Below are 27,038 nucleotides of genomic sequence, written 5' to 3'. Positions count from 1 at the left end.
GGTATTCATGAAACCTTCTAAGAAAACTCACATTCATCTTATATATGAGTCATACATACTCATTTGGATGATATAACCAATATCCATATATGGTTTGTGTACATGGATTCTTTATAAGATCCCATGGCATATAGTCATTCTCAAAGTTCATCTTCCATAAGCATCATATCACCTTGTCAAGTAAGGACAAAATCATGTTCCTCACCCTAGTGATATGACATATCAGACTCATCTAGATCTTGTGTTACTTAAATTGGTGATTTAACCACAACCCTTTGTTGAATTAATTCATGTTTTGTTATTAGGGAGACGTGTATTTTGTGGTACTTGACTTAGTTCAAGTTCTACATCACTCCCACTGGCTCTTGCAGAGACATACTCCTTGAAAAGGAATACTGTAACACCCCGTTTTCCCAACGTAAAAATTTCATAATTAAAAATCAGAGTAATTCAACTTTAAACGGAATGCTACACTTCTTAAAAATTCATAAACTGAATAAATAACAATTTATTCTTCAAAATCATTTAACATAAGTAATTCAAAACTTCGCAGCGGAATTAGTTCATTCAACATAAAAAGTCTTTGGCACGCAGGCCTCATCAGAAAATCTCATAAGTCTTAGTTCAATATTTATTCATAAAAGTTCATAAACAATACGTAAGGAATAGAAGTAAAGTCAAGTCACATCCCGTTACGTATCAGAGCACCTAGACACACATGTGAGGAGTCCACTCACGACGCCTCTATTCTTGATTACCTGCAAGTTACCCATACGAAGAGCAACATTTCCAAGCAGAGGGGTGAGATTTCTCAAACAATAATATTAAGCATATAAATCATATAAAGTACATTCAACAACTTAAACATCTTATAATTCATTAATCATATCTAACAACTTAAACTTCTTTAACTAGTGTCATTAATCTTCTTATATTGGTCGTAAAACTATCTTAATACTAATCATAAACATCTTCATATATTATCAATTACTAATCTTAACATCATCATATAACATCAAATAATAGTCTCCAACAATCATCACATAGCATCAATATTAATCACAAACGTCACCACATTTCATCAAACATTATTTATAAGCATCAACACCTAATATCAAATATAATCATAAGCATCATCGTGTAATTTCACATAAGTATTATTATCAAAACATAGCATTACCGAAAACAACTTCATAATCATTTTTTTTAAACCAAAGGAAACTTGCTAGAGAAGCAAGCCCCTAAAATATATATATATATATATATATATATATATATAAAAGGAAAATAGATACAAAAAGAGGGGGGACATAAACCAAAACCCTCATCACTTAAGAGCAAAATCTATAATAAGGGAGACCCAACCTGTTTCTAGTGAAATCATAACGAATCTTAGGAGGAAGGGAATCCCACCAAAAATGAGAATTGAGATCCAGGCCAATGCCAGCAAGCTTATCAGCACAGTGATTCCCCTTTCTATAGATGTGGGAAACAATGAAAGACATAGAGGAAACTAAGATTAAACAATTATCCCATCTGTTCCTTAGGTTCCAAGGAACAATGTTTTTAGACTTAAAAGCTAATGTAACTAGCATTGAATCTGTTTCCATCCATAAGTGATTCCAACCTTTTTGAGAAGCCATCTCAATTGCTATCATAGCTCCACTGAGCTCAGCAGTGAGGGAGTTACCTATGCCAAGATTGAAAGAGAATGCACCCAAGAAAGCTGCATTAGAGTCTCTAAAAACTCCACCACAAGATGAGAGACCAGGATTACCTTTTGAGGCGCCATCTATATTACATTTTACCCAGTTAAGGATAGGGGGCTGCCATAAAACCTCCTTGATCTTTGGAGCATTACCCAATCTTAACCTAACAGAGAAAGCCTTGAGCAGGACGAAATCATGAATGTTGGATCTAGCAGCAAGGTTGGCGCAGTTACCTGTCAAAGAAGTGGCAGAAATGATGAAATTGATAGCAGTTTTAATGTTAATCCTTCTATCTTCAAATCTTCTTTGATTCCTGCAGTACCAAATTGTATTGAAACAATTGATGATAACCGAAAGAACCACAGTCTTGCAGAGAGGTGACCAACCTCTATTACACAAATCAATAGCATCAGAAATGGAATTAAACATGCACCGCATTTTCAAGATGTTGCTTAGCCATTGCCAAATATTAGCCGCAAATGCACATTCAAAGAAGATATGATGAGTTGTTTCAAAATTTGAATGACATAAGCTGCACATTGAAGGTAATTGACAACCTCTAGCAGCTAAATTGTCATCTGTAGGTAACTTATTATGCAAGCTTCTCCAAACAATGGTGGATTTTGAAGGGGGGATGGAGTTGTGCCAGATAGATTTGGCCCAAGCAATATGCTGGCCAATAGGACATTGATGCAGATAAGCTTCCTTAAATGAATGGTCACCATTTTGAGAATGAATCCAGACTAGCTTGTCATCTTTTGCAAAAGTAGGAATGGTAACTTTATCAATAATACCTTGCAAATTGGGAAAAATTTGAATTAGAGATGCTGGAATGCTCCAACTGCCATTATGGATGAAAAGATTGACAGAAGCTTTCAGATTGTGATGAATAGAAGGGTGAATGTGTAAAGTTGAAATCAGGGGAGCACCGCACCAAGAGTCAGTCCAGAAGTTGATGTCTGCACCATCTCCAAGAAGCCAGGTAGAGTTTGAAGTCACCTCTAAGTAATGATGTTTGATACTGCTCCAAATTGAAGAAGATATGTGATAAGAAATAGGACATTTTTTGGTCAGAACTCTATTCCTAAGAAAAAGAGCCCATTGCAAATTTGATTGAACCAATTCCCAGCAAAGTTTAAGAGTTGCCCCTTCATTAATCTTAGATAAAGATCTTAAACCCAATCCACCTTCTTTCAACGGTGAACAAACTTTATGCCAAGCCACCGTAACTAATTTTCTTTTATTGATATCGCCACTCCAGATGAAGTTTCTAATCCATCTTTCCAACATTTTGATTAAATTCACAGGCCAAGAATAGATAGAAATGCAATGCAGGAGCATACTTTAGATAACACTTCTGACTAATTGAACTCTACCTCCAAGAGATAAAAGGGATGCTTTCCAAGCTGAAAGTTTGAGCTTAATCTTGTCTGCAATTGGTTGAAAGTGAATTGTTTTTGCCTTGCCTTTAAAAATTGGAACACCAAGATATGTGAAAGGGAGGGTACCAATATTGAACCCTATCTGGTGAGATAGATTGAGGAGTCTGTGAGGGGAAATTGAACCTGCAAAGATGAAGGATTTTTGGGGATTCACAAATTGTCCTGAAATCTGAGAATAAGTGAAGAACAGATCAGTGAGAACTTGAATATTAGATGCAGTGCCTTTGCAGAATATCATTATATCATCTGCATATAGGATATGGGATGGAGCTGGATTGTTTCTAGATCCTTGAATGAGACTTAAAGAACCTTCCCTGACCAACTTAGTGATGCTTTTGCTAATTACTTCTTCAGCAAGGCAGAATAAAAGAGGGGACAAAGGGTCACCCTGCCTGACTCCTCTTGTACAAGAGAAATATCCATGATGTTTACCATTGATAGAAATAGACATTTTTGCAGATGATAAAATGGAATGGATCCAGTTGCAGAATGTTTCATTGAAACCAAAAGCCTTAAGAACTTTGAGAAGGAATGACCAATCCAGAGTGTCAAAAACTTTGGATATATCCACTTTCAAAGCAATATTTCCTCCAAAAGTCTTTTTGTCCAACACATTGATGATTTCTGATGTTAAACAAATACAGTCCTTGATGCTCCTCCCCTTGATGAACCCTCTTTGTTGAACTGATGTTATAGCTGGCATAACTGAAGCAAGTCTATCTGCAATGATCTTAGATATGATTTTGAATTTGAAATTTGCAAGAGCAATTGGCCTATACTGATGAACTGAATTTGCATGGTTAGTTTTTGGAATAAGCACAAGTAAATTAGCATTAAAATTTGGTAATAGCCAACCAGAAGTAAAAAAAAAAACTGTAAAACAGCCCTAAACACATCATGTTTGACTATTGACCAGTAAGTTTGAAAAAAGAATGAACCAAAACCATCAGGTCCTGGAGCACTGTCTTTACTTAAAGAAAAAACTGCATTAGAAATTTCATCCATTGAAGGAAGAATAGTTAACATGTTGTTAACTCTGTCTGTGATCAAATTTGGAATGACATCATCAACTAAGCTATTTTGAGTAACATTTGTATCTACAGAGAACAAATTTTGGAAGTGATTTACAATATGTGCTGAAACAATATCAGGATCAGTTAGAAGATTATCACCATCCCTCATGGTTGTGATGAGGCTAGAGGAGTTTTTAATTTTTGCAATTCTGTGGAAATAAGCAGTATTTCTGTCTCCTTCACATTGCCATTTAATCTTGGATTTCTCTTGCCAAAAAATCTCTTCAATGTTCAAAGCATTTTCCACGTTGATCTGAGCACTTTTTTCTTGGTCCATCAAATAGTCTGAGTGACCTTGAGCATCAATTTTTTCTTGAATCTCATCTAAAGTTTTGTAAGCATTGGAGACTTGAGAATGAACATCACCAAAAACTTCTTTGTTCCAACTCTTGAGCTTCTCTTTCAACATTTTAAGCTTCTGGGAAAGGATGAACATGGGACAACCAACCACACTTGACTGCCAAACTTGCTTAATCGCATTTTCACAATCAGAATGCTCATTCCACATTTTCAAGAATTTAAAATATGAGGAGAAAGGAATGGTTTGGTTATTGAAATCTAGGATAAGAGGATAATGGTCAAATTTTAATTTGGTTAAAGTAGTAACACTAGTGGAAGTGCAGGCATTGATCCAATCTTGGTTAACAATGGCTCTATCTAGCCTTTTATGAGTATTAAATCTCCCTTTTCTACAATTGGTCCAAGTGAATTGAGCACCTCTAGTGTGCAGATGAATGTAGTTATTTGAGTCACTCCATTGCTGGAATTCTTGCATTGGGACCTTAGCAGGAGAAAAGTTACCTTTATATTCAAGAGTGCCCAATATAACATTGAAGTCTCCTATACAGCACCATGGAATAGGATGCTGAGAATGAATATGGGATATTGAGTTCTATAAACTCCTTCTTTCAATGTGACAATTAGAAGCATAAACAGCAGTTAAACCAAAAACTGTACCATTCATGTCAATAGAAACAGATATTTGTTGATCATCAACTGATATGAGGGTAGGAGAAAGGTGGGAGGAACAAAGACACCACAGGTTAGGAATCAAACTGCCTCTGTAATTGATAGAAAACACTTTGAAACCTAATCTGTGAAGCCATCTGGTAAAGAAATTGGATAAAGGAATCATAGGTTCAGCTACAAAACAAAAGTCAGGTTTGAATTTGGGGACTTGGCTATGCCCCTCAAATTCCAATAGATGCACTTCATCTAAATGGCTTTGAGGAGCCAGCCCTAGGTCTGATAGGGTAAGTGTGAGTTTTTTTCAGTTTCAGCTCGGCTTTCCTAGTTGATTTGGAGGAAACAGTTTGGAAGCCTTGATCATCTATAACAGGAATAACATCATCTGCCTTACTTGAAGACATAGTGTTTAAAGGAAGCTTACCAGACAAAACACGAGGGGAATGTTGAGTTGGATTCAAACCATTAGCATCATTATCATCATCATTGGTTTCCATGTCAGCAAGCTTAGCCCAAGAGTTCTTCGAAAATTGAATATCCTTTTGAATTACTTCATGCATCTGAGGTTCAATTGTTGCCTGGGAGTTACCTTCATTTTGATTGTTGCCTGCATCTTTCTCACAGTCATCTTCAATGGTGTTTAGCTGCGTGGCATCAACAAAATCTGCATCATTTGAACTTTGGTCTTCTTCCAAATAAACTTATCAAAAATCTTATCATAAATCATTCGTCTTCATTCATCATAGCACTTCATTAATAACTTATCAACTTGACATCTTAACAACTTGACAACTTGACATCTCAACATCTTAACAACTTCGACTCGACTATGCAACTTCTACTTCTCAAATCATCTTAAATCATCTTAGACATCTTCATTATGCATGTGGTACCACCAGGGCATTAAGCTCTCTTCTCTAAGGTCATAAAGGACCTGTCGGGCATTAAGCCCCCATCTCTAAGGTCATAAAGGACCTGTCGGGCATTGAGCCCCCATCTCTAAGGTCATAAAGGACCTGTCGGGCATTAAGCCCCCATCTCTGACTATGCAACGACACAACTCTAATGCAACGACATAACTTTCGTACAACTTAGACAACTTCATGAACATCTATGACATCCTAACATCTTGACAACATAACATCTTAACAACTTGATGACTTCATAACGACTCGACGACTTAACAACTCTTATCATCTTAACGTCTTAACATCTTAACATCTTAGCATCTTGACAACATATGGATCACATAAATAATTCATGTCATATCATAATATAACAATATCAAATGATAATAAACAACATCTTAAAACATCATATTCATCAATCATAAACAACTTCATATAACATCGTATTTAAACATCGACAATAATTCACTATGTATCTTTGTAAAAACATAATAAATTATCCACAACATATTTTCATGTCAAACCCAAGCTACTGGAAAGATATCACAAATATCAACAACTTTCATGTTTACAACAAGGATCAATTCAAAACAGAAACATATGAACAAAACGCAAAAACATGAAACAGAGAATGCTGTCACCGTACAATTTTGCTAAGACCTCCCTGTAGTATTTTCATCATAACTCAAAGATCAAACATCATTTTCACGTCAAACCAAACCCACTAGAAATCTAACAAAATTATCTAAAACATTCATGTTTACTCCTAAGACCAATTATGTACCGATCAATACCAGTTTTCATTTTAAATTTGGAAAAGTTGTGCTGAAAGTCCATAAAAATTCACTGTGACCTACGTGCAGTAATTTGACCATAACTCAAGTTCTATAAATCGTTTTGACGTGAGATCAACGACATTAGAAAGCTAACATCCATACCTACAACTTTTTTGTTTACACCTAAGACCAATTCTGCACCGATCAATACCAGTTTTAATATCAAAATTCAGGCAGAATGCAGATTTTCTTCAAGTTTCACCTAATCTCATGGTGCTAACCTCAAAACTGATTCTAATTATCATCCTAATGATTATCTAAGGTTTGTACACAATTTCTACATCAATTCAACAAGTTTTCATCATCTAATCATCAAATCTCTCTCAAAACCCTAATTCTCAAATTCTCACAAACTCTCCCCAACTTGTTAGATGTAATCTAATGATTTAACAACTTAATATTAATGCAAGATAGTCTCACCCTCACCTTAGATTAATTCATGAATCAGCAGCAGCGTTCTTCTTTCCTAAGGTCTTCTCCTCTTCTCTTGACTTTTCTTTTCTCTTCTCTTCTTTCTTGTTCTCCTCTTTTCCAAAAAGCGGTTTAGGGTAAACTCTTTCCAACCTAAGCTTCTCTATTTATAATACTAAAATATTCTTCCCAAATCTATTTAGGCCCAACAACTTATTCTTCTTTCTATTCTAACCCCCAAATCCACTCACACCAATAATCCTCATATTCTAATAAATAATATTTCTCTACTAAATATATAATAATACACCAAATAACAAATATATATTTATAACAATTAACAAATATATTATGCTAGTAAATATCAACATATAATATAACAAAATATCACTCAACAAAATATATTAACTAAATTATAAAAAGACATCTAATCTCAACAAATCATGTATCCCTCATATACATCATATAAATATATAAATATATTCTAAAACTAATTAAAATAATTAAATAAAAAGGAGGGCGTTACAAATACTCCAGTTCTAGCGACAAACAACTTTTGTCAAAGAAGATGTAGAAATAGTATCCTCTAGTTTCCTAAGGGCACCTTCACAAATATACATTCATTTAATTTGAAGTTTAGTTTATCTAATAAACCATATAACATCAAATTATCTTAAAGTCAAAACTAGGTATTTTTACCTCCATATCTAATATGGTGTCTTTATGATTACTCAATTGGAACTTGTTGTGGGTGAAGAATGACTGTAATTTAATTAATTTCAAAAGTCATTGAGTTATAATCAAACTATTTTAGATCGAGTTATGTCAAACATGAAGCGATATAAATAATCATTATACTCCTTAATCAAACATTTACCATCATGACTTATTTGTATGGCTTTTATACTTTCAAACTTATTCCTTTTACTTCATTGTTAAACTCTTTGAACAATTTCAAAGATTTCTTGAATCGTGTCAAATACACTTTGATCATCTGCTATTAATTAATAATGTTAGATGAAGTAAGAGAAACAAAATGTCTAGCAAATATGTTTAGTGCTCCATATACATCTCATATGTATATCAACTCAAATAAATTATGTGTCCTTTCACCTTTGTTGGTGACCGGTATACTAATCTATTTTGAAATGTGGGACTCGCGTCCTTCAAATGATATAAAATCAAATGAGTCCAATAGACCATCTTCATAGAGACTGGAAATGTGAGTTGCACTTATTTGTACTAAATAGTGATGTCAATGATATACAAAATGTTCAAATCTCATTTGATCCCTTTCACATATGTTATAGATCAGCTGATCAAGATCATGGAACTCAAGTCCATTACTTGATTAGCACACTTGTATAGAAAGCATTGTTTGGATAATAATACAACATTTGTTTATTATTCAACTACACGGTCATTCTCTTGTCAATTAATACAAGTTTTAGGATTGAATGCTTCTATTTTATATAAAATTTAATAACAATTATTTGGTTTCATTTTAAGTCCAAGCCTTAGCTCTTATTTCAATGAAACAATTTGTTCAATTCAAGACGTAAGTGGGCTTCACTTATAATTAATGTTTTGCTTCTTTAAAACTCTATTTCAATAAATATGAGATTAATCATCAAGTATCATATACTTATGATGTAGAGGTAGAAATTTAACTTTTTATAACTATAGGGCAAACAAGAAGTCTTTAAAAAACTTTAAAAAACTTGTTCTTTTGTTCGTATCATATGTCTTTTCTTCTAAAAAAACTTGTCAATAGTAATATTGGGCAATATTTTTGACATGAAATGTATAGCATCTCTCATATTTTTCAGTTTTCACTTCTTTACAGGTCTATTGGTTAGTTTTCTTAGCGGTGTTAAATTTGTTCTTGGAGCGCCAGTTATCATTGTATTATTATTCTACAAATGGCGACGGAAACATTTATCGATGTATGATGGCATCGAAGATTTTCTATGTAGTGACAATAGCATCATGCCGATAAGGTACTCTTACAAAGACATAAAAAAGATAACTGAACAATTCAAGACAAAATTAGGCAATGGAGGTTATGGAACTGTTTTTAAAGGACAACTACGAAGTGGTCGTCTTGTAGCAGTCAAATTATTGGACAAAGCCAAGTCCAACGGTCAAGATTTCATCAATGAAGTTGTCACCATTGGTAGGATTCACCATGTTAATGTGGTACACCTTATTGGTTTTTGCATGGAGGGTTCAAAACGTGCTCTTATATATGAGTTCATGCCAAATGGGTCACTGGAAAAATACATATTTTCTCATATTGAAGAGAGTAGTTTTTTGAGTTGTGAAAAATTGCATGCCATTTCTCTTGGAGTGGCTCGTGGCATTGAGTACTTGCACAATGGATGCAATATGAAAATTCTACACTTTGATATAAAGCCTCATAACATCCTTCTTGATGAAAATTTCAATCCAAAAGTTTCTGATTTTGGACTAGCCAGGCTTTGTCCCACAGATAAAAGCATTGTGTCATTAACTGCAGCAAGAGGAACCATTGGATACATGGCCCCTGAACTATTCTACAGAAATGTTGGAACGATATCTTACAAAGCTGATGTATATAGTTTTGGGATGTTGTTGATGGAGATGGCAAGTAGAAGGAAGAACTTGCATGCATTGGCAGATCAACCTAGCCAAATTTATTTCCCTTTTTGGATATATGATCGATTACATGATGGAAGGGAAGTAACTATTGAAAATGACACAGATCAGGAAATAAAATTGGCAAAAAAAATGATGATCGTGGCTTTGTGGTGTATACAGACAAAACCTGACGACCGTCCTTCAATGGATAAAGTGTTGGAGATGCTTGAAGAAGAAGAAGATGGGGACTTGCAAATTCCTAATAAGCCTTACTTTTGTCTACAAGATCCACCAGTAGAGGATGTTGGAGATGATGATAATAGTAGCAACTCATGGACTTCCTATGGTACATCAGTTAGTGATTCCAAGGGACCAACCTGATCTCTTTTTGGTTCTTGGCTGAATTGCATATCGTATTGTTCGTACCCAAGCATTAATATAAGTATGCAACTTATATATGTGTGTGTGTTCTCTCTGGTTGATTATTAAGGGATTGTAACAGATATTATGGTATCCATTACCAAATGCCCATTGTTGTGCATCTTATTATGTATCAAGAATGCTTATGAAATTTTGGTGAAAACCCATTTGTTAAACAATATATTGTGTAACTAGATATAGAAAATCAATAAATAGAATTTTGTCTTAATCTACCAATTCTCCATTGATCTTGAAGCTAGATTAGACCTTCACCTGATTATGCAAAAATAGATATTAGCCAGCGCTTCTAAAGGGATGTGTATTCTATCGTTGTTAAAGACATCGCTTTTTATATCAGTTGATATAATTCAAAGTTAGTTACGTTGTTAGTTAAATATAATTGCGTTAAAGATCAACATGACAAACCAAACTAGAAGGAATGATGAGACTATAATTGACTTGATGAAGATTGAAAAAGTGTTGAGAATTTTGATATCAAAGTTTCATCATATTGTAGTAGCCTTGGAGGAATCCAAGAATCTTGATGAAATGAGTTGAAGATCTGCAAGCAAGCCTTGAAGCTCATTAATTGAGATTATCAAAAGTGAAGATAAGGCAAATTCAAGGAAGAATCAAAGCACCAAGAATCATGGTTAAGTTTCAATCATGGGTTAAGAACATAGTTCAAAAGAAGAAAGTGCAGAAGGCAGGTCCAATAATTACAAAGGGAAGAAAAAGAAAGTTGAGAAGAAATACATTCAATGCTATAATGCGAGGTCATTTTGCAGCTGAATTCTAGTCTAAGAAGGTTGCAAGAGATAGAGCAGATGAAGAACAGTTTTCCTACAATGAAGATGAATCTGATGCTGATGGAGTTTTATTGATGGCTACTATCAAAGGTGAAGATGATGACCAATGGTATTTGGATACAGGTTTCTCAAATCACATGAGTGGCAAGGAAAATTGGTTTTATATTAATCGAAATGAGTCAGTTAAGAGAAAGATAAGATTTTCATGCAACATTATGGTTAACGCAAAAGGGATTAGAAAGGTTAAGATTCGAAGGAATGATGGTACAGAATCATTCATCTCGGATATGCTTTATGTCCCAACTATGAGAAGCAATCTCATAAGTCTTTGACAGTTGCTTGAAAAAGGTTATACCATGAAGATGGAAGCATGTGCAATGAAGGTGTATATAGCAAAGGGAAGATTGATTTTAAAGGCGCCATTGTCGGTGATAGCACTTTTATTTATTTTCAAGCACGGTCTAAGGTGAAAGCGCTGTCGCACACTTTTTTTTAGATTTAATTTTATTACTAAACATATGAGCATTGTTTCATTAACAGCACCAAGAGGAACCATTGGATACATGGCCCCTGAATTATTCTACAGAAATGTCGGCACAATATCTCACAAAGCTGATGTCTATAGCTTTGGGATGTTGTTGATGGAGATGGCAAGTAGAAGGAAGAACTTGCATGCATTGGCTGAGCAATCTTGCCAAATTTAATTCCCTTTTTGGATTTATGATCAGTTACATGATGGAAGTGAAGTAACAATTGAGAATGACACAAATCAAGAAATGAAATTCGCAAAGAAAATGATGATTGTGGCTTTATGGTGTATACAAACAAAACCCGAGGATTGTCCTTCAATGGATAAAGTGATTAAGATGCTTGAAGAAGATGGGGATTTGCAAATGCCTAATAAGCTTTACCTTTATCCACAAGATCTACCAGCTGAGGATTTTAGAGATGATAATACTAGAAGTTCGCGGTCTTCCTCTGATACATCAATAAATGATTTCATGGAAGCAATCTGATTTAGTTTTAATTTGGTTCTCGGATGTGTCACACAAAAATTGAAGCATGCTCACTGCCAACCAACTCGTTCGGAAGTAATTGCCAACCTATGCAATTAATTTTAAATCTGTATTGGCCTCACCATGATAGTCTTGCAATATGTATTGGTCCATATATAAAGTATTAAAGTAGTCATGTTGAGACCCTCCCTTGTCATCCCTAGTAGTGAATGCTCTACTATTTCAAATCTGTAAATTCAATGTGCCAAGTAAGTTGTGAGTTTTATGAGATACGGAAAACAACTTAAGACAACATTTTCTATAGGAATATAGAAGAAAAAAGAGAGAAGGCAGGAAAAAATTATTATTTGTAGTAATGATACACTTGTAGTTGTTGAAGTTGAAAACTAAATTTTTCATTTTCACCCTGTAATTTATAATTTTTAGCTTTTGATCTCTACATATGTTTCTTTTTATTTTGTCCCTACTACATAACAAACACCCATTGGATGCTGACATAGAAACACAGTCCCATGAGACATTAAAATTTCATGTGCCATACCATGCCAGTATGTCATGTGACTTCCTAGTTGCCACATTACATAACTTTGATCCAAAAAAAAAAATGACATCAGAGTAAAACCATGAGAATCTTGAGTCACAGGGACATAATCTAGAGAAGAAAAAAAACATAAAAATTATAAGACTAATAAAACCAAAATGTGTCCAGATTACAAGGATTAAAACCACAATCTATCCGCCAATAGTGAAAGAAGCCAGTCTCCCACAACATGACAAACAAGGTTTGAATAGCTGAGAGATAGCCATGTTTCGCGTATGACATGTATTGAATATGATTATCTCATAAAGAACCTATGAAAAAAATAAAAACACAATTTACCCTAAAAAAGTTAAGACATCAACCGTGGCTATCAGGATATGTCTTTTTAACTTACTTCTATCTTTCGTACTCTTGAACGTACTCTTGAACTAACACAGCACTTATTTAGTTCTGACCTTTGTTAAATTCCTTAAAAAGTGCCCGTCATTTAGCAGCAAACTAACAGCAGTAGACAGATTTACATATTTATCTCCTAACCTTATTATCAATGGTGGTCGGACAAAACCTGCCCTATAAGTATGGTGTTGCAGCCTATGACAACCAGAAAAAACTCCGCTAAACCATAACACACAAAATCCGCTATGTCATAACACCATGGCATTGTTCATGGCCGCTTTTTTTACAACACTGTTAAAAGTTAATTTCCCGTCTCTCAGCAAAAAAACTTCCCATAACTGTTTGGTCATGCAGAAGGGCTAGCCATACTCCAGTATCAGCTCCTTCCTCAACAGTATTGTTTCCTGCAAAACCTGTTAAAGCCGTCTTCACCCAACCCGGGCAATAGCAGTTAACAAAAATCTTCTGGCCTTCTGGTCGCTCAGAAAGCTTCCTCGCCATAAGCCTTGTATAAGCATTAACAGCAAGTTTGGATACCGAGTAATCAGTATATATTTGAGGCCACCCACCTGATGTCCAGCTTCCATCTTCTACTTGTTGTAAAAATGTAGATAGAGTCCTGTCAATCAGTTCCTCTGAAAGAAACTCGACATTACTCAGTTGCTCCCTCAAGGCTACATTGGTGATTCTCTGTCAATCAAGCAACCCATTAATATCATTTCTACATTTTGCAGAAGTTATATAGCACAAAACAAGGCGCAATCAAAGCCACTAATGAAAACATTTACCACAAAGTAGATGTTATAGTGAACTGTCTAAGAAATACATCTCTAGAGTATGCTAGAAGGAATTGCAGCATTTGAAAGGATTTTTCATTTTATCTATATTTATGTAAGTAAAAAAAAAAAAATTATTAACGTTGGAATTTCACCACAATATATGTAATTCAGACTATAGTTTATGTAACCATCTGCCTCACTGCATCAACTAACTTATGTCAGAAAGTAATTTTAAGTGATACAGTATTGGGATAAGGGCGGGGTCAGGAGTACATTTGCCCCTCTAGAAGAGGAAGTAGCTAAACTGATAAACACCAGCTACAGACCCCTATTTCATATGGGACAAAGTAATGGTAAAACACATTTAGGCGATATACCATTAGAGTGACCGCTACTTTAACTATCAGCCTACTAAAAAAAAATTGCAGAGTTTTATATTTCAGAAGAACATTTATGTGTGAAAAATTGTTCGGTTTAGACCCAAAAATATGACAGTGAGATGCATTTTTTTACTTTGAGGATGCTAGATGAAGTCTGAGCAAAAATATGAAGGAATGTTGAGATTACAACTTTTTCATAAATGATTTTAACTTACATTTCGTCTTCCATTTAGTCGACCTAGACGTGAGCTTACGTTTACAATTCGAGCACCAACAACAGATGGTTTCATCATTGGAATAAGAGCTTCAGTCAACTTTTTGATGCCATAATAATTTGTTTCGATAACCTTGCGAGCATTTTCAACAGAGTTATCCGACCCAAGATTGAAATTAACACCAGCATTGTTTACCTACCATTAAAGATAATAGTTAGAAGCATAAAACAAAGAAATGTGTTAAACCACAATCAACATACTTCATAGTAAAAATTCAATTATTTATCTCCTGTGTTTAATTCCATGTTCACAATGTTAAGATCAAACATACAATAACAACTAAGCATTTTCCCACTAAGTGGGGTCAGCTACATGGATCAAATTACGCCATAATATTCTATCATGCACCATGTTTCGGTCCAACTTGTTAATTTTCCAAATCTTTCCTAATAGTTTTTCTAGGTCTTCTTCTGCCTCTAGCGATCTGACTATCCTCCATCTGATCTACTCTCATTACTACAGAATCCATAGGTCTTCTCTCTACATGTCCAAATCACCTAAGTATGTTTTCCACCATCTTTTCTACTATAGGTGCTACCCCAACTCTCTAATATAGTCATTTCTAATCCTATCTCATCTAGTCTTACCACACATCCAACGCAACATCCTCATCTCTGCTATGCTTATTTTATTTTCATGTTGGTTTTTCACCGCCCGCTCTGTTCCATTTAAGATCAAATGTGAAAGAAATAAAAAAAAAAAAAATATATATATATATATATATATATATATATATATATATATATATATATATATATATATATCTAAGGCAACTTGATTTTGTGAATATTATAGATAATAGAAGTTAACAATCCACAAGTAATCAAAATGGATAAAACTCTTGGATAGATTACAACAGCACAGGCTACATGGAAGAAAGCAAATTTTAGAAACTGACCAGAATATCTAAACCACCATAATTTTCTTGCAACCACTCAACAAAGTGGTTGATGGATGAATCGTCGACAATGTCAAGTCGATGATAAACCACATCCAAACCACCTTCTTGTAAAACCCTAATTGATTCAGCACCAGCACTAGCATCTCTTGATGTTAGTATAACAGTCAATCCATGAGTAGCAAGTTGCCTACAAATCTCAAACCCAATTCCTCTATTTCCACCGGTAACGACAGCAATAGTTTCTTTGGACCACCACCTACATATACTCAAAATTGACGAAAAATTAGAAAAAGCACAGGACAAGAGTGGTTTGAAATTTCATAAACCATACAAGGAACTTACAGGCATTATAATCTTATGAACTTGCATAAGCACTTATGAAACTGTTTGTAAGAGCTTATATAAGCAATTTATGATATTATGCATTGATAAGTTGTTTTTAGCTTATTTCCATAAACACTTAAAAGTGAAATGCAAAATAGATTGATACCTTTGGTGATCGGAATAAGGAATAGACCTTAAAAGGTTAATCTCTTCAAGTCTCTTTTCTCTTCGTTCTTTTGCCTTCTCCTTCTTCTCCGCCTTACCCATTTATATGCAGTGAAGCAACCCAGAATCACTATTGCCGCTGTAAAGTGCAAAACTTTCTTCAAGAAATTTCCATGAATTTGATTTGTTTATTTTCTTTTAGATAAATATTTGATTTTATGAATAGTTATAATTAAAATAAAAAACTTATTTGTTTTCATTATTTTATCAAATTTTGTAACCAAAAAAAATTATTTTATCAAATTCAAGAAAATAATCAATTTTTAGAATTAAACTTTTTTATACTCAATTTATACAATAATTACAATTTTGGCCGAGACCCAACGTCAATATAAAAGCACTTTAGCGATGATTGTTTGTTTAGCATATTATCAAAACATTGAATTATTTCTTAGACATGTTGAAAGCCAAAGAAAACTTTTATTTGCTTGCTCCACCAATCCCAACTCTTGTTATCAAGAATGGGCAGGTTTCGTCTCAATGACATAGTGATAGATATAATGTTAATCTAACTTGACATAGCTCAGCTTCTAACCAATCATTCTTAACCTGTAATTTGAATTATATCTCAACATAGTTGACGAACCTAAATATAACAATAATTAATTATGAAATCAAAATTAAAACGCTAAATAAGTTAAGAAACCAAATATCTAATTTAGCCTTTATTTTATGGTTCTTACACATATAACTAGGTTGTTTTTTTGACAAAATATGACTAGGTTGTTAGATACAATTAAAGATTATTTAATATTCTGTGGATACAAATACTATCGCATAAATGGCAATGTCGATGGAGATGACTGTGATGCTTCTATTGAGGCTTTCAACAAGCCAGAAAGCAAGAAATTTGTCTTCTTATTGTCTACTCGAGTTGGAGGTCTCGTATCAGTCTTGCTACTATCGATGTTATTATTCTTTATGATAGTGGATGGTAAGTTTTTCAACGGACTGTATTAGCAGCTTTCAGATTTGCATTAGTACTTTGTAAGTTCACGATTGATTGATTGTTTGTTTAAAATTGATGTTGTGACAACAATCCAGAAGCTGACTTGCAAGTTCATGATCAAGTCATTGGATTGGTGAAAAGAAAGAAATTCAAGTTTTTAGATTATGCATTGAGGTTTGAAATATTGTACTTATTTTTTAAAAAAGATATTGTTGTACTTTGTTATGGTGTGTTGTTTCTATCTAATAATCACATATATAAACACTAGGCGCTGACCAATTGATATTTGATACAACAAATTCTAGAATAGTTCGATTTTATGAAAGTTTGTGCATTTATTGCATTGAAAATTGAAATCTTACTTTTTTTAAAGAATAATTTCTTCATTATAAATGTTTAAAGAGTGCTCGAAGACACTCGTTAACAAGACTATTGTTCCGTAAATAAATCAATTTTTTCAATAAATGTAGAAAGTTATAAAACATACTCCCTCCGTTCCACTTCTAAATTATATGTCTTTTTACTTTATCAATATAGCATTGAATTTATTTTCCCATACCTTTATATATTCAATTTTTTTAATTTCTCTTTCTCATACAAAATTAATTACATTTCTTAATTTATGTAAAATGTCAAAACCACTTCCAATTTGAGATAGAAGAGTGCTGAATTAGTTCAAATTTTAATGATTAATTCTTCTAATTTTTATCACATCTTTAACATTAAACATACATTGTTCCCTCAAAAAAAAAAAACATTAAACATACATTGTTATACATGTTAAGTTGTCATGTTAGTACAACTCAGTTGGGATTGAGGTTTGTACCCCGAATTTTTCACTTCTCCACACTTAAGATAGGTGAGTCCAACCACTAGACTACTTGGCAAGAAAAAATATACAAAAGATATCATATTTTCAAAAGAAAACAATGCCTTGCTTATTTTTTTTATGAACAAGTTATAAACTATAATATTTTTGCCTCTAATACAAAAAAAAAAAAAAAAAAGGATTCGCACTCTCTTAGTCACATTAGAATTGTTTCATCTGTGCATAACGATGGAGTTTGAACAAAAGTCTAAGTTGAAAGTTTACGACAACTAAAAAGCAAATTTATTATTGTATAATAGCACTAGCTAGTAGGGATACATGTACAAAACGATCAAAATAAAGAAATACACATCACTACTGATAAACAAACCTAAAAAGGTCACAACATACAACACAAATTAACTCTGCAAACTATTTTTTCTCAAAAATGACCAAGTGGTGGTAGTCTCAATAAACAACTAAATTTATTATTTTTGTTGAAATGTACGTAATGACTAATATAATAGTAGACAACTTACTAAATGATATTAAGAAACTAGTCAATAGCCCTTCAACTTGCCTGAACGATTACAAAAGAGAAGCATTTTAGAAACCTACCATACATTGGTGAATGTATACTTTTTTTTAGGGAGTTGGTGAATGTATACTTTATTACTCCCTCCGTCTCACAATAATAGTCGTTTAAGGTTTGTGCGCGGTAATTAAGGAAATGATTAATTGTGTTGATTTCAATGGTAAAATCAATATTATTTACTAATATACCCTTATTAATTGTAGTTAGTGGAGTAGTTAAGTTAGATGAAATTCAATAAATAAGGGTATGGTAGTGGAAAAAATTAATAAATGATGCATTGATATTCTAAAGTGACTATTATTTTGAGACAAGGAAAAAATGCTAAAGTGACAATTATTGTGAGACGGAGAGAGTACTTAAAGAAAATATAAAAACAGAATAATATGTCATTAATTTTTAATATTAGATAAATCACACACAACTGATATTCTCTAATACGCATTAATTAAACATGACTCTTGGGGGTAAAGATCCTCTCCATTTGTAATTTGTTCCATTTGTTGCAATTTGGAGAGAGATAGACACAAAAAAATTAATGATGGTGGGATCCAATGGTAGATTTCCATTTTGGTGGCTTTATCCATATATACATATTTAGTGGTGAACCTTGATCCAACTTATAGATGGTATTTTACCAACGTAAGGTACCACTTTCTTTTTTTTTTTTTTTTTTGAAAGGTAAGGTACCACTTTCTAAAACTGACTTAATTAAGAATAAATTATTGTAAAAATTATTTTCTTTCTATTCATTTTTTTTCTATTATTTTCTTTCTATTCATTTTTTGAAATGATTATAATCAACAAATTTAGCGATGAAGTATTCTAACCAATGACTCACTGTAATGGATCTATCTAATTCCTTCTAAAAAAACATAATTCCATCCTGAATCTCTAGAATATATAAATGATCTTTCCATCCTGAATTACGCCGATTGCAAATTTTTCTTATATATAACACGATTTTCAAATGAATCGACCCAATAATCATTATAATATTTAATGTTAAAAAATTAGAAAATATTATTAAAAAATTTAATTAATTTTTTCACCAATAATTGTAAAAAAATTGTAAAATATTACGTTAGTTATTTAATATTTGTAGTTTTATTTTGAAAATTAATTGTTTAGTTGTATTCAATTATTTTTAGTTGTATTTAGTTTAAAACATGTGAGGCCCAATCAAAAATTTCCTTTCATATTTATGTTGGAACCCGGTTTGACACAAATTAAGTTGCATAGTTCACTTTTTCAGATCTACTTGTAGCATGCATTAAAGGGAAACTAAAATCTAATTTCAGACACTAAAAATGTCATATTTCAAAAGAAAGTTTGGACACAGAAGTAAACTAATTGTCAAAGAGGGGTTAAAATATTTTCAGTTTTGGCAAGGTTACAATATTTCAGGAATTTTTCGGGATGAAAATATGTTTAATAATCAAATTAGTTTTGGCATGGTTACAATATTTTCATATTATTCCTTGAGGAATGAAGATATTTTCCAATTCTAATTAGTATTCTGAATGACATTTTGTATACGGTGAATGCATTCTTTAAGGCACGTCTGAATAGGCCAACTACAAAGGGAGCTCTCAAAGAGTTAATCCATTTTCAAACACGTACAATAATACTTGGAAGGTACACCCAAATTTGAAGCGAAGCAACAAATATGACCACAACCGTAGACAAGGGCCTGCACAAAATCCCGAGCAGAGGAAACCTTCTCAACTTGAAGAGATTTTGGGCCAATTTATGAAGTCTGCACGTAATAGTCTCCGAGAGCTGAAATTGAGTTAAGAAACAACTCAGAAAAACAACGAGGCTTCCATCAAGAATCTGGAGACATAAATTAGCCAATAGTCAAATCAAATAGCAGCAACCTCTCGTGAAGGATTCATGAGAAACACATGCGAAAACCCGAAAAATGATAAGTGTGACATGATAAGGGTGGAAGATGAAAATTCCAAGACAAAAGTTTATTGGAAAGAAGGAAAAAATCAAGGAGGAAAGTGATATGGGAAAATTCACAAAGATGATGATGAAGTTATCCATTAGTGATGACAAATTCAAATTTTCTAATTTGCTAGGACTATGGCCAGGATATGTTCGTTTTTATGAAAAAAAATTCCTTTGGAAGAAAGAGGATCCAAAGGAGAGCTTAAAAAAATGGTCGAAGAACCCAATGATAAGATGGAAGGTGACTCACCGATGAAGAAGCTAGATCCTGAATGTTTTTCTATACACTGTCTTATTTGTAAGATTTTATCCACAAATCTTTATGTGACTTGGGGTCGAGCATCAATTTGATTCCTTGTACCTAGCAAGGAAGTTAGAAGGGGTGACACTTAGGTCATCAACAACAACTATAACCTGATCATGTAAGCAGTCTAGTGGAAGGATAGATAACGAGTTGCTGAGAGTAGGCAAACAATGTTTTTTTTTTTTTTTTTGTGGATTTTGATGTTTTGAATATGGAAGAAGAAGATGAGTATCCTCTGATTTTGAGACGCCCTTTGTTAATTAGCTACTTCAAGAGCAAAGATCGATACTGAGTAGGAAAGCCTAAACAACGATTAGGTTCGCACATGCGATGAAGCCTAAACAATGTGTTTGCTCACATACGTGTGGAACACCAACCTTCGTTTTTCTCTCCTTTAAACCAATCCAAGCCATTATAAATTCTCTCACACTAATTCTCAATTATCACACACAAGTTCACATCATGGGATTATGATTCTAACCATACATGTTCATACATATGTTCCCATAATCAAACACATTTTCATAAAACGGAAAAGTAACTACAAGCATGCAAGAATTCAGGTATTACATTTCTCACCTTGTTAAGAAGTTTCGACCTAAAAATTGACCTGCAACAAACAACTTTAGGTAAGGCTCACTTTTCCATGTAGCATTTTTGTCGGATGTTCACCCCATATAATCTTCATAAACAAAACTGTCTTCCCATTGATCCTCAATCCATGCAAGCAAAGTTTCTTCCTTTATTTGGATACCATCTAACTTAATCACATGCGAGAAGGGTTATGAACGTACTTGCGACATTGCGATACATGAAAAACAATATAAAATTTGAGAAACGAAGACGATAACACTACTTAATAGGCTACATTATTGACACTTTTTACATAGATTCCATGTATCTTCAACTAATAGAGTCATGTATTTTCAAAATCAAATTTGACAAGCATACAATTCGCCTCTCAATTTTGATAAGTATGCTATGAAATGATGTGCAAAAGATACTCGTACTTATTACATAAAATAAATAAATAACATTAACACTATTTAAGGTAACAACTCTTAACTTTTTCTCCCTCTCAAAACAACAACTCTGAAATTCTACTCTACTAATTATTCACCAAACCAAATTGGTGAATAATATAATTTACGCTTGCTAATGATGGCATAACAAAGGTTCGATCTTTAGCTTTTGTGTATGAAGAAAATTTAATAAAAGAGTAAAGACACCGTTTTATGTCCCTTAAATTATTCAACAATGATTACTCACAATTAAACAACGATGAAACTTTATGTTAATGACACTTTTAGATAAAATAAAAAAATACTCTAAGAACATTATTTAAGAAATTATTCATTATAATAAATTTTATCTTAAAAAATATAAGACAAACACATGTAAAAGTAATAATTACAGAATTTTTATACAAAAGCTTTCACTTTTAATTGTTTAAACAATGTCATAAAAACATTTGTTAACATTTTTCGGATAACACATGAATGAAGTGTATCTTACGCGCTGGAGTTGAACTTTCATTGGTTGTCCTTATTATAATCTTACCTCAATTAACTAATCTGACTTTGTTTATTGTACTATTGTGCCTGTTTGGTACCCACTGTGACTTTCCACAAAAAAGTAAAGAAAAAATGAAAACCAAATGATTCTTCTTTTCCTTCTTGGATCTGACTCCATGATATAATAGTAAATAAATAATCATGATCATTCATATGGTACAGAAAGTCAACTCCTTAGGTGGTGGACCCCACTTCATATTAGTGGTTTTTTTGTGGCGTAAAGGTCGCATAACTCCACTCTCCCGTGTCTCTCTGACTCAACACAACTCAACTCAACTCATATAGTCACTATCATACTTACGTCATTCCTTTCTTTTTTAAATTATATCGTCTACAAGCAACTGCAAATATTAATTCATCGAGTCGAGTAGAACTATAATAGACGAGAAAAACAAAACTCTTGTTCAAAATATTTAACTTTGTTGCATGTCTAAGGTAATATTTAAACCTAACACATCTGATTAAACTGAAAGAGATCGTTTATCATCTCGGTTGCATCGCTGTTTTCTTATTATTATTATTCTCATACACCAAATCCTCAACGCACACATACACCACATTCACAATACAATACTATAGTACATCATAGCATCCACTTGTGTTGTGTTTGTGTTGTTGCCAGTACTCATCATTCACACCTCATCATCTCCAACACTCTTTATCTTTGTTTCTCTCTTAAACTTTTTCTTCTCTCTAAGGCTATAACCAACAATAACAAACAAGTAACAGCTAAGACATGGAGAATCTTCCACAAGGTTACCGTCCTAACGTTGGTGTCTGTCTCATCAATTCAGATGATCAGGTTTCTCTTCTTCTCCATCCTTTTTTTTTTTTTCTTTCTATCATTTTGATTTTTTTTTATTAATGAAAATTTAGGTAAGAATATGGTGTCTTAATCTAAGGTAGAAAAACCTTTTCTGAATCTATTTTGGTTTTGGTTCTGTTTTTATTTTATTTTTTAACTGTCAGATATTAATGTAGTGTGTCTGTACTTGTTGTTTGTAGATATTTTTTGGTAATTAATTGTTTATAGATTTTAGGCTCTACTAAAGTTGGAAAATTAAGCTATTTTTTGTTAATTTTTCCATAATTCATTTTTGGTTGGTTTTCTGTTTTTGGATGCTAATTTGTCTATGCTTAAGATTGATTGTTTCTTCTTTAGCTGTTAGTATAAGATTGCTTGTATATCTGAAATTACCAGCCTTAAAGTATAAATCAACTTCAATAAATATAAGTAAACTATTAAAATAAACTCTATCTATATTCTATAGTTATTATTTTATATTTTTGTTAACCCTCTGGTTCAGTGGAAGGACCTGATAATTCGTCGGTCGTGAATTAAGTATCGCATGACCAAGAATTGTTCCACATAAATCAAATCTAGATTGTCCCGAACGATTGTCCTTTGATGGAACACATTAATCACTTGAGCTCAATCACTTGGTTTACGGTTATTATTTTTAAAGCAAAGTGTTTTTCTTGGCTAGATTTGGAAAATTTAGGTTGTGATTTTGTGTATGTTGTAAATTTAACTTAAATGTTCTATGATTTGTTTGTTCAACACCTATATATGCTATAACAGTGTACTAGGAATTGGAGAGGAAGATTATTTGATAGTATTAAAATAATTTGTATGACTACGACGAGGAAGGGAAATCATGGATTTAATTTTGTTTTTTCAGATATTTGTGGCTTCCAGATTGAATGTTCCAGGAGCATGGCAAATGCCTCAGGTGACCTCACATTATGTACTAGTATACGTGACATGTATTCCAATTCAAATAACTTAAATAATCTTAATAAGACAGAGAGCATTGCCGAGCAATTTTTTGACTGTTCTTTTGGGGTTTTTAGGGAGGTATTGAAGATGGCGAAGAGCCCAAATCTGCTGCTATTAGAGAACTTCGAGAAGAAACTGGAATCGTGTCTGCTGAGATAATCGCTGAGGTTTGTGCGAAACCTTTTCTTTTCTGCATTTAGTTTCTTCTGCAAGAACATCAATTGTGATACTTACGTCTAGCCGATGCTCTATGGAGTATTGATCGACGATATTTACAGAACTTGATAATTTAGTTGAGTTCAATGTAATTTTTATCATTGTGTAACAGAATGAAAAGCAATATTTGAGAAGCAAGAAATAATTGATTTCTCTGCGATAACTCGGTGGATGTTAATCTTTTGATAAGTTTGACAGTGTTTGTGCATTACAGGTTGATAAATGGTTGACATATGACTTCCCTCCTGCTGTGAAGGCTAAAGTCAATCGTCTTTGGGGAGGAGAATGGCATGGACAGGCACAGAAATGGTGTGAATTTTATTTTACTTGCTTTACTTACATAACCACATTCTTAAATGTTTCTCTTTCACAAAAGCATATATTAACAATGGTAAAAAAATAATGTTCATTAACAATTGCATCAATGAAAGCGATATAGGAAGCCTGAGTGTGCATGGAGTAAATGGAGTTTGCCTTGTCTTGTGATATTTTTTCGAGTAAAATTTGGTTTGTGTTTTTGCACATCTTTTGTTATTAATAAGCTTGGTGGATGTACCGCTAACAAAGTCAGTATTTCTTATTGGTGATTTTCTGATATCAATTACGAACATTTAATAGGTTTCTCATGAAATTAAAAAAAGATGACGGTGAAATCAACTTAGCCACCGGTGAAGCAGACCCAGAATTTGCAGAGTGGAAATGGGCAAGCCCTGAAGAAGTTATTGAGCAGGTTAGTTACAAATTTATGACTGTAACAAGTATGTATTTTTCTCTGTTTGAAAAACTAATCACTGGGCTAATAATCGATTACAGGCGGTGGACTACAAGAGACCTACCTATGAAGAAGTTGTAACAACCTTCAAGCCTTACTTTCAAGGAAATGCAACATCTGCGAAATGTAAATCGACAAAGTGGTGAATTTTATGAGTGTGCATTGTAGTTTAATCCATTTTCTTATCTAATTTCACTTGGATTTTGATTTGCCGCAGCCACAAATTTCAAGCATTCGCGTACATCTGTGCCTTTGGGTCAAAATCAGACAATCCGGATTTCAAGCTCGATATTTTAGTGTTAAAAAAAAAAAAAAAATCAAAATCTGCTTGCTTTCTGCATTGTCTGATTTCGATCCAACACGTGTTGACAGTGCGAACGTATGGATTTGTGATTGTAGCAAATCCAAATCCATTTCACTTACTGAGGTTGGATATAACACTCAACTATTTGTAAATGGATGGTAGTTAGAACTTTCCATTAGGTACTTGCTTCTTGTAATAATAAGATGTGTGCAAATGCCAAATTTATTTTCTAAACCGGGCTGCGAGGATGATTGTGAATGTGTGTATAGATCTGTTGATGTCGCGGAATAGTGATAATGACTTGATACCTAAGTACAAGGAACAATTTTGTTTATAACTTAAGTACAAGGAACAATCTTTACAAGAAAGATTGTGTCCATCAACCATTCTAACATGTTCTTTGAAATGACGTCATGTTTGAGGAATTTCAACACTGTAATAAGCTGTTTTACCATGTTGAACTTATGAAACTTATTTTACTTTAGAATAAGATTCTTGATGACATTGCTGCAAAGTACTTAGATTTTAATTAAGGTGTATTTTCTTAAAAGGAAATTAAGGTGTATTGTGAAATATACAAATGAAAATACAAGGAAATACTGTGTTTTTTACTTCAAAAAGTTTTTCATATACAAAGGATATAAGAGGGAGAAACTTTGTCTTAAATGAATAGCGAAGAACTTGACAGACATTCTTTGAAGAAAAAAAGTTGTTTCAAAGAATCAAATCATACCTCAAGTGTAATTGTTGACTAATCGATTGAAATCAAAGTCCGTATAAATTGACTTGTTTGAGTAACACTCAACCTCACAACCACCTAATTAATTATTCTTTAAAAAAAAACACCTACTCCCTCCCGTCTCTGAATAATAGTCGTTTAAGGTTTATGCACGATTATTAAAGAAAGGGAAATGTTAACCAGTGCCCCTGGGGCAGGGCACTAGTTAAGGCCTTTAAAAGGAAACTTATCATGAAAATACGTGTAATCAGTGCATTAGAAATCGAAATGTTTGACCTTTTTATAAAATAATTTCTTATTTTGGAATCCTTAAAGAGTGCCCCGGGGGCACTCGTTAACAAGACCCTTAAAGAAATGATTAATTGTGTTGATTTTGATGATAAAATTAGTATTATTTACTAAAACACCCTTATTAATTGTAGTTAGTAGAGTAGTTAAGTTTGATGAAATTCAATAAATAAGGGTATAATAAAGGAAAAAAATAAATAAATGTTGCATTGATATTTTAAAGTGACAATTATTTTGAGAAAAAGAAAAAAGGGTAAAAATACAATTATTGTGAGACGGAGGGAGTAATTAATTATCTTAAATATGATATTCTTGTTGGGTTGGTTTGATGGTGTTGGCATAAGACTTTTTCTTGTTTGACTAAAAACAAATGATATTCATTTATTCAAATTGATAGAGTACATCGATGTAATGCAAATTCGCTAAAAACAAAAAGGATGAAGCTGCGAACAAACTCACATCATCCATGTTAATAACATAAAACGACAAAGTACAAAAGCCTATACATATGATTATATTCAAGTCTCCGGAATACACATGTCTCTAGATTTGCAATGTTGACGACGCCAAAGTCGTTGATTGGATCTACACTGGATTGAAATTGATCTGACAATCTGAACCGAACAAATACTTGAACGAAACAAAAAACACAAATAATGTCGCACAAAGACGACTAACAAAACAACGTCGAACTAAGATGACGAAATCACTAAAGAAAAACGAAAT

At 33.0% G+C, this 27,038-nt stretch overlaps 3 protein-coding genes and 2 pseudogenes across 5 annotated transcripts; 4 read left to right on the top strand and 1 right to left on the bottom strand.

Moving 5' to 3' along the window:
* The first annotated feature begins 9,195 nt into the window (after window positions 1-9,195).
* On the top strand, window positions 9,196-10,613 carry LOC146953246 (rust resistance kinase Lr10 pseudogene; annotated as a pseudogene). The gene has a single exon (XR_015008960.1). The product of XR_015008960.1 is annotated as a rust resistance kinase Lr10 pseudogene (transcript).
* Window positions 10,614-11,033: 420 nt separating this feature from the next.
* LOC146953245 (uncharacterized) lies at window positions 11,034-11,525 on the top strand. The gene is made up of 2 exons (XM_085741286.1): window positions 11,034-11,090; window positions 11,184-11,525. Exons 1-2 carry the CDS (start codon window positions 11,034-11,036, stop codon window positions 11,523-11,525), a joined length of 399 nt encoding a protein of 132 aa, XP_085597412.1.
* Window positions 11,526-11,664: 139 nt separating this feature from the next.
* On the top strand, window positions 11,665-12,209 carry LOC146953244 (rust resistance kinase Lr10-like; annotated as a pseudogene).
* On the bottom strand, window positions 11,868-16,766 carry LOC146953243 (short-chain dehydrogenase/reductase 2-like). Of its 2 annotated transcripts, XR_015008949.1 has the most exons (5): window positions 15,972-16,766; window positions 15,479-15,737; window positions 14,521-14,715; window positions 13,288-13,836; window positions 11,868-12,437 (listed from the first exon to the last, which is right to left on the bottom strand). XR_015008949.1 is itself a non-coding variant. In XM_085708482.1 (4 exons), exons 1-4 carry the CDS (start codon window positions 16,070-16,072, stop codon window positions 13,441-13,443), a joined length of 951 nt encoding a protein of 316 aa, XP_085564608.1. In that variant the 5' UTR covers window positions 16,073-16,766; the 3' UTR covers window positions 12,863-13,440. The 2 variants fall into 2 exon arrangements, 1 of the variants encoding a protein (XP_085564608.1); XM_085708482.1 differs by lacking the exon at window positions 11,868-12,437 and having other exon boundaries at window positions 12,863-13,836.
* A 6,045-nt stretch (window positions 16,767-22,811) lies between these two features.
* Window positions 22,812-25,519, top strand: NUDX25 (nudix hydrolase homolog 25). The gene is made up of 6 exons (XM_085708481.1): window positions 22,812-23,015; window positions 23,896-23,946; window positions 24,068-24,160; window positions 24,424-24,518; window positions 24,828-24,939; window positions 25,023-25,519. The coding sequence occupies exons 1-6, from the start codon at window positions 22,950-22,952 to the stop codon at window positions 25,125-25,127; spliced, it is 522 nt and encodes a 173-aa protein (XP_085564607.1). The 5' UTR covers window positions 22,812-22,949; the 3' UTR covers window positions 25,128-25,519.
* Window positions 25,520-27,038: the final 1,519 nt, after the last annotated feature.

Source organism: Medicago sativa, chromosome 1 (assembly GCF_051527215.1).
Source record: "Medicago sativa cultivar Bolivia chromosome 1, Bolivia_mono, whole genome shotgun sequence".
NCBI classification, from domain to species: Eukaryota; Viridiplantae; Streptophyta; class Magnoliopsida; order Fabales; family Fabaceae; genus Medicago; species Medicago sativa.
The sequence above is the reverse complement of the archived record's forward strand: the minus strand, read 5'-3'. Positions and strand labels throughout refer to the sequence as shown.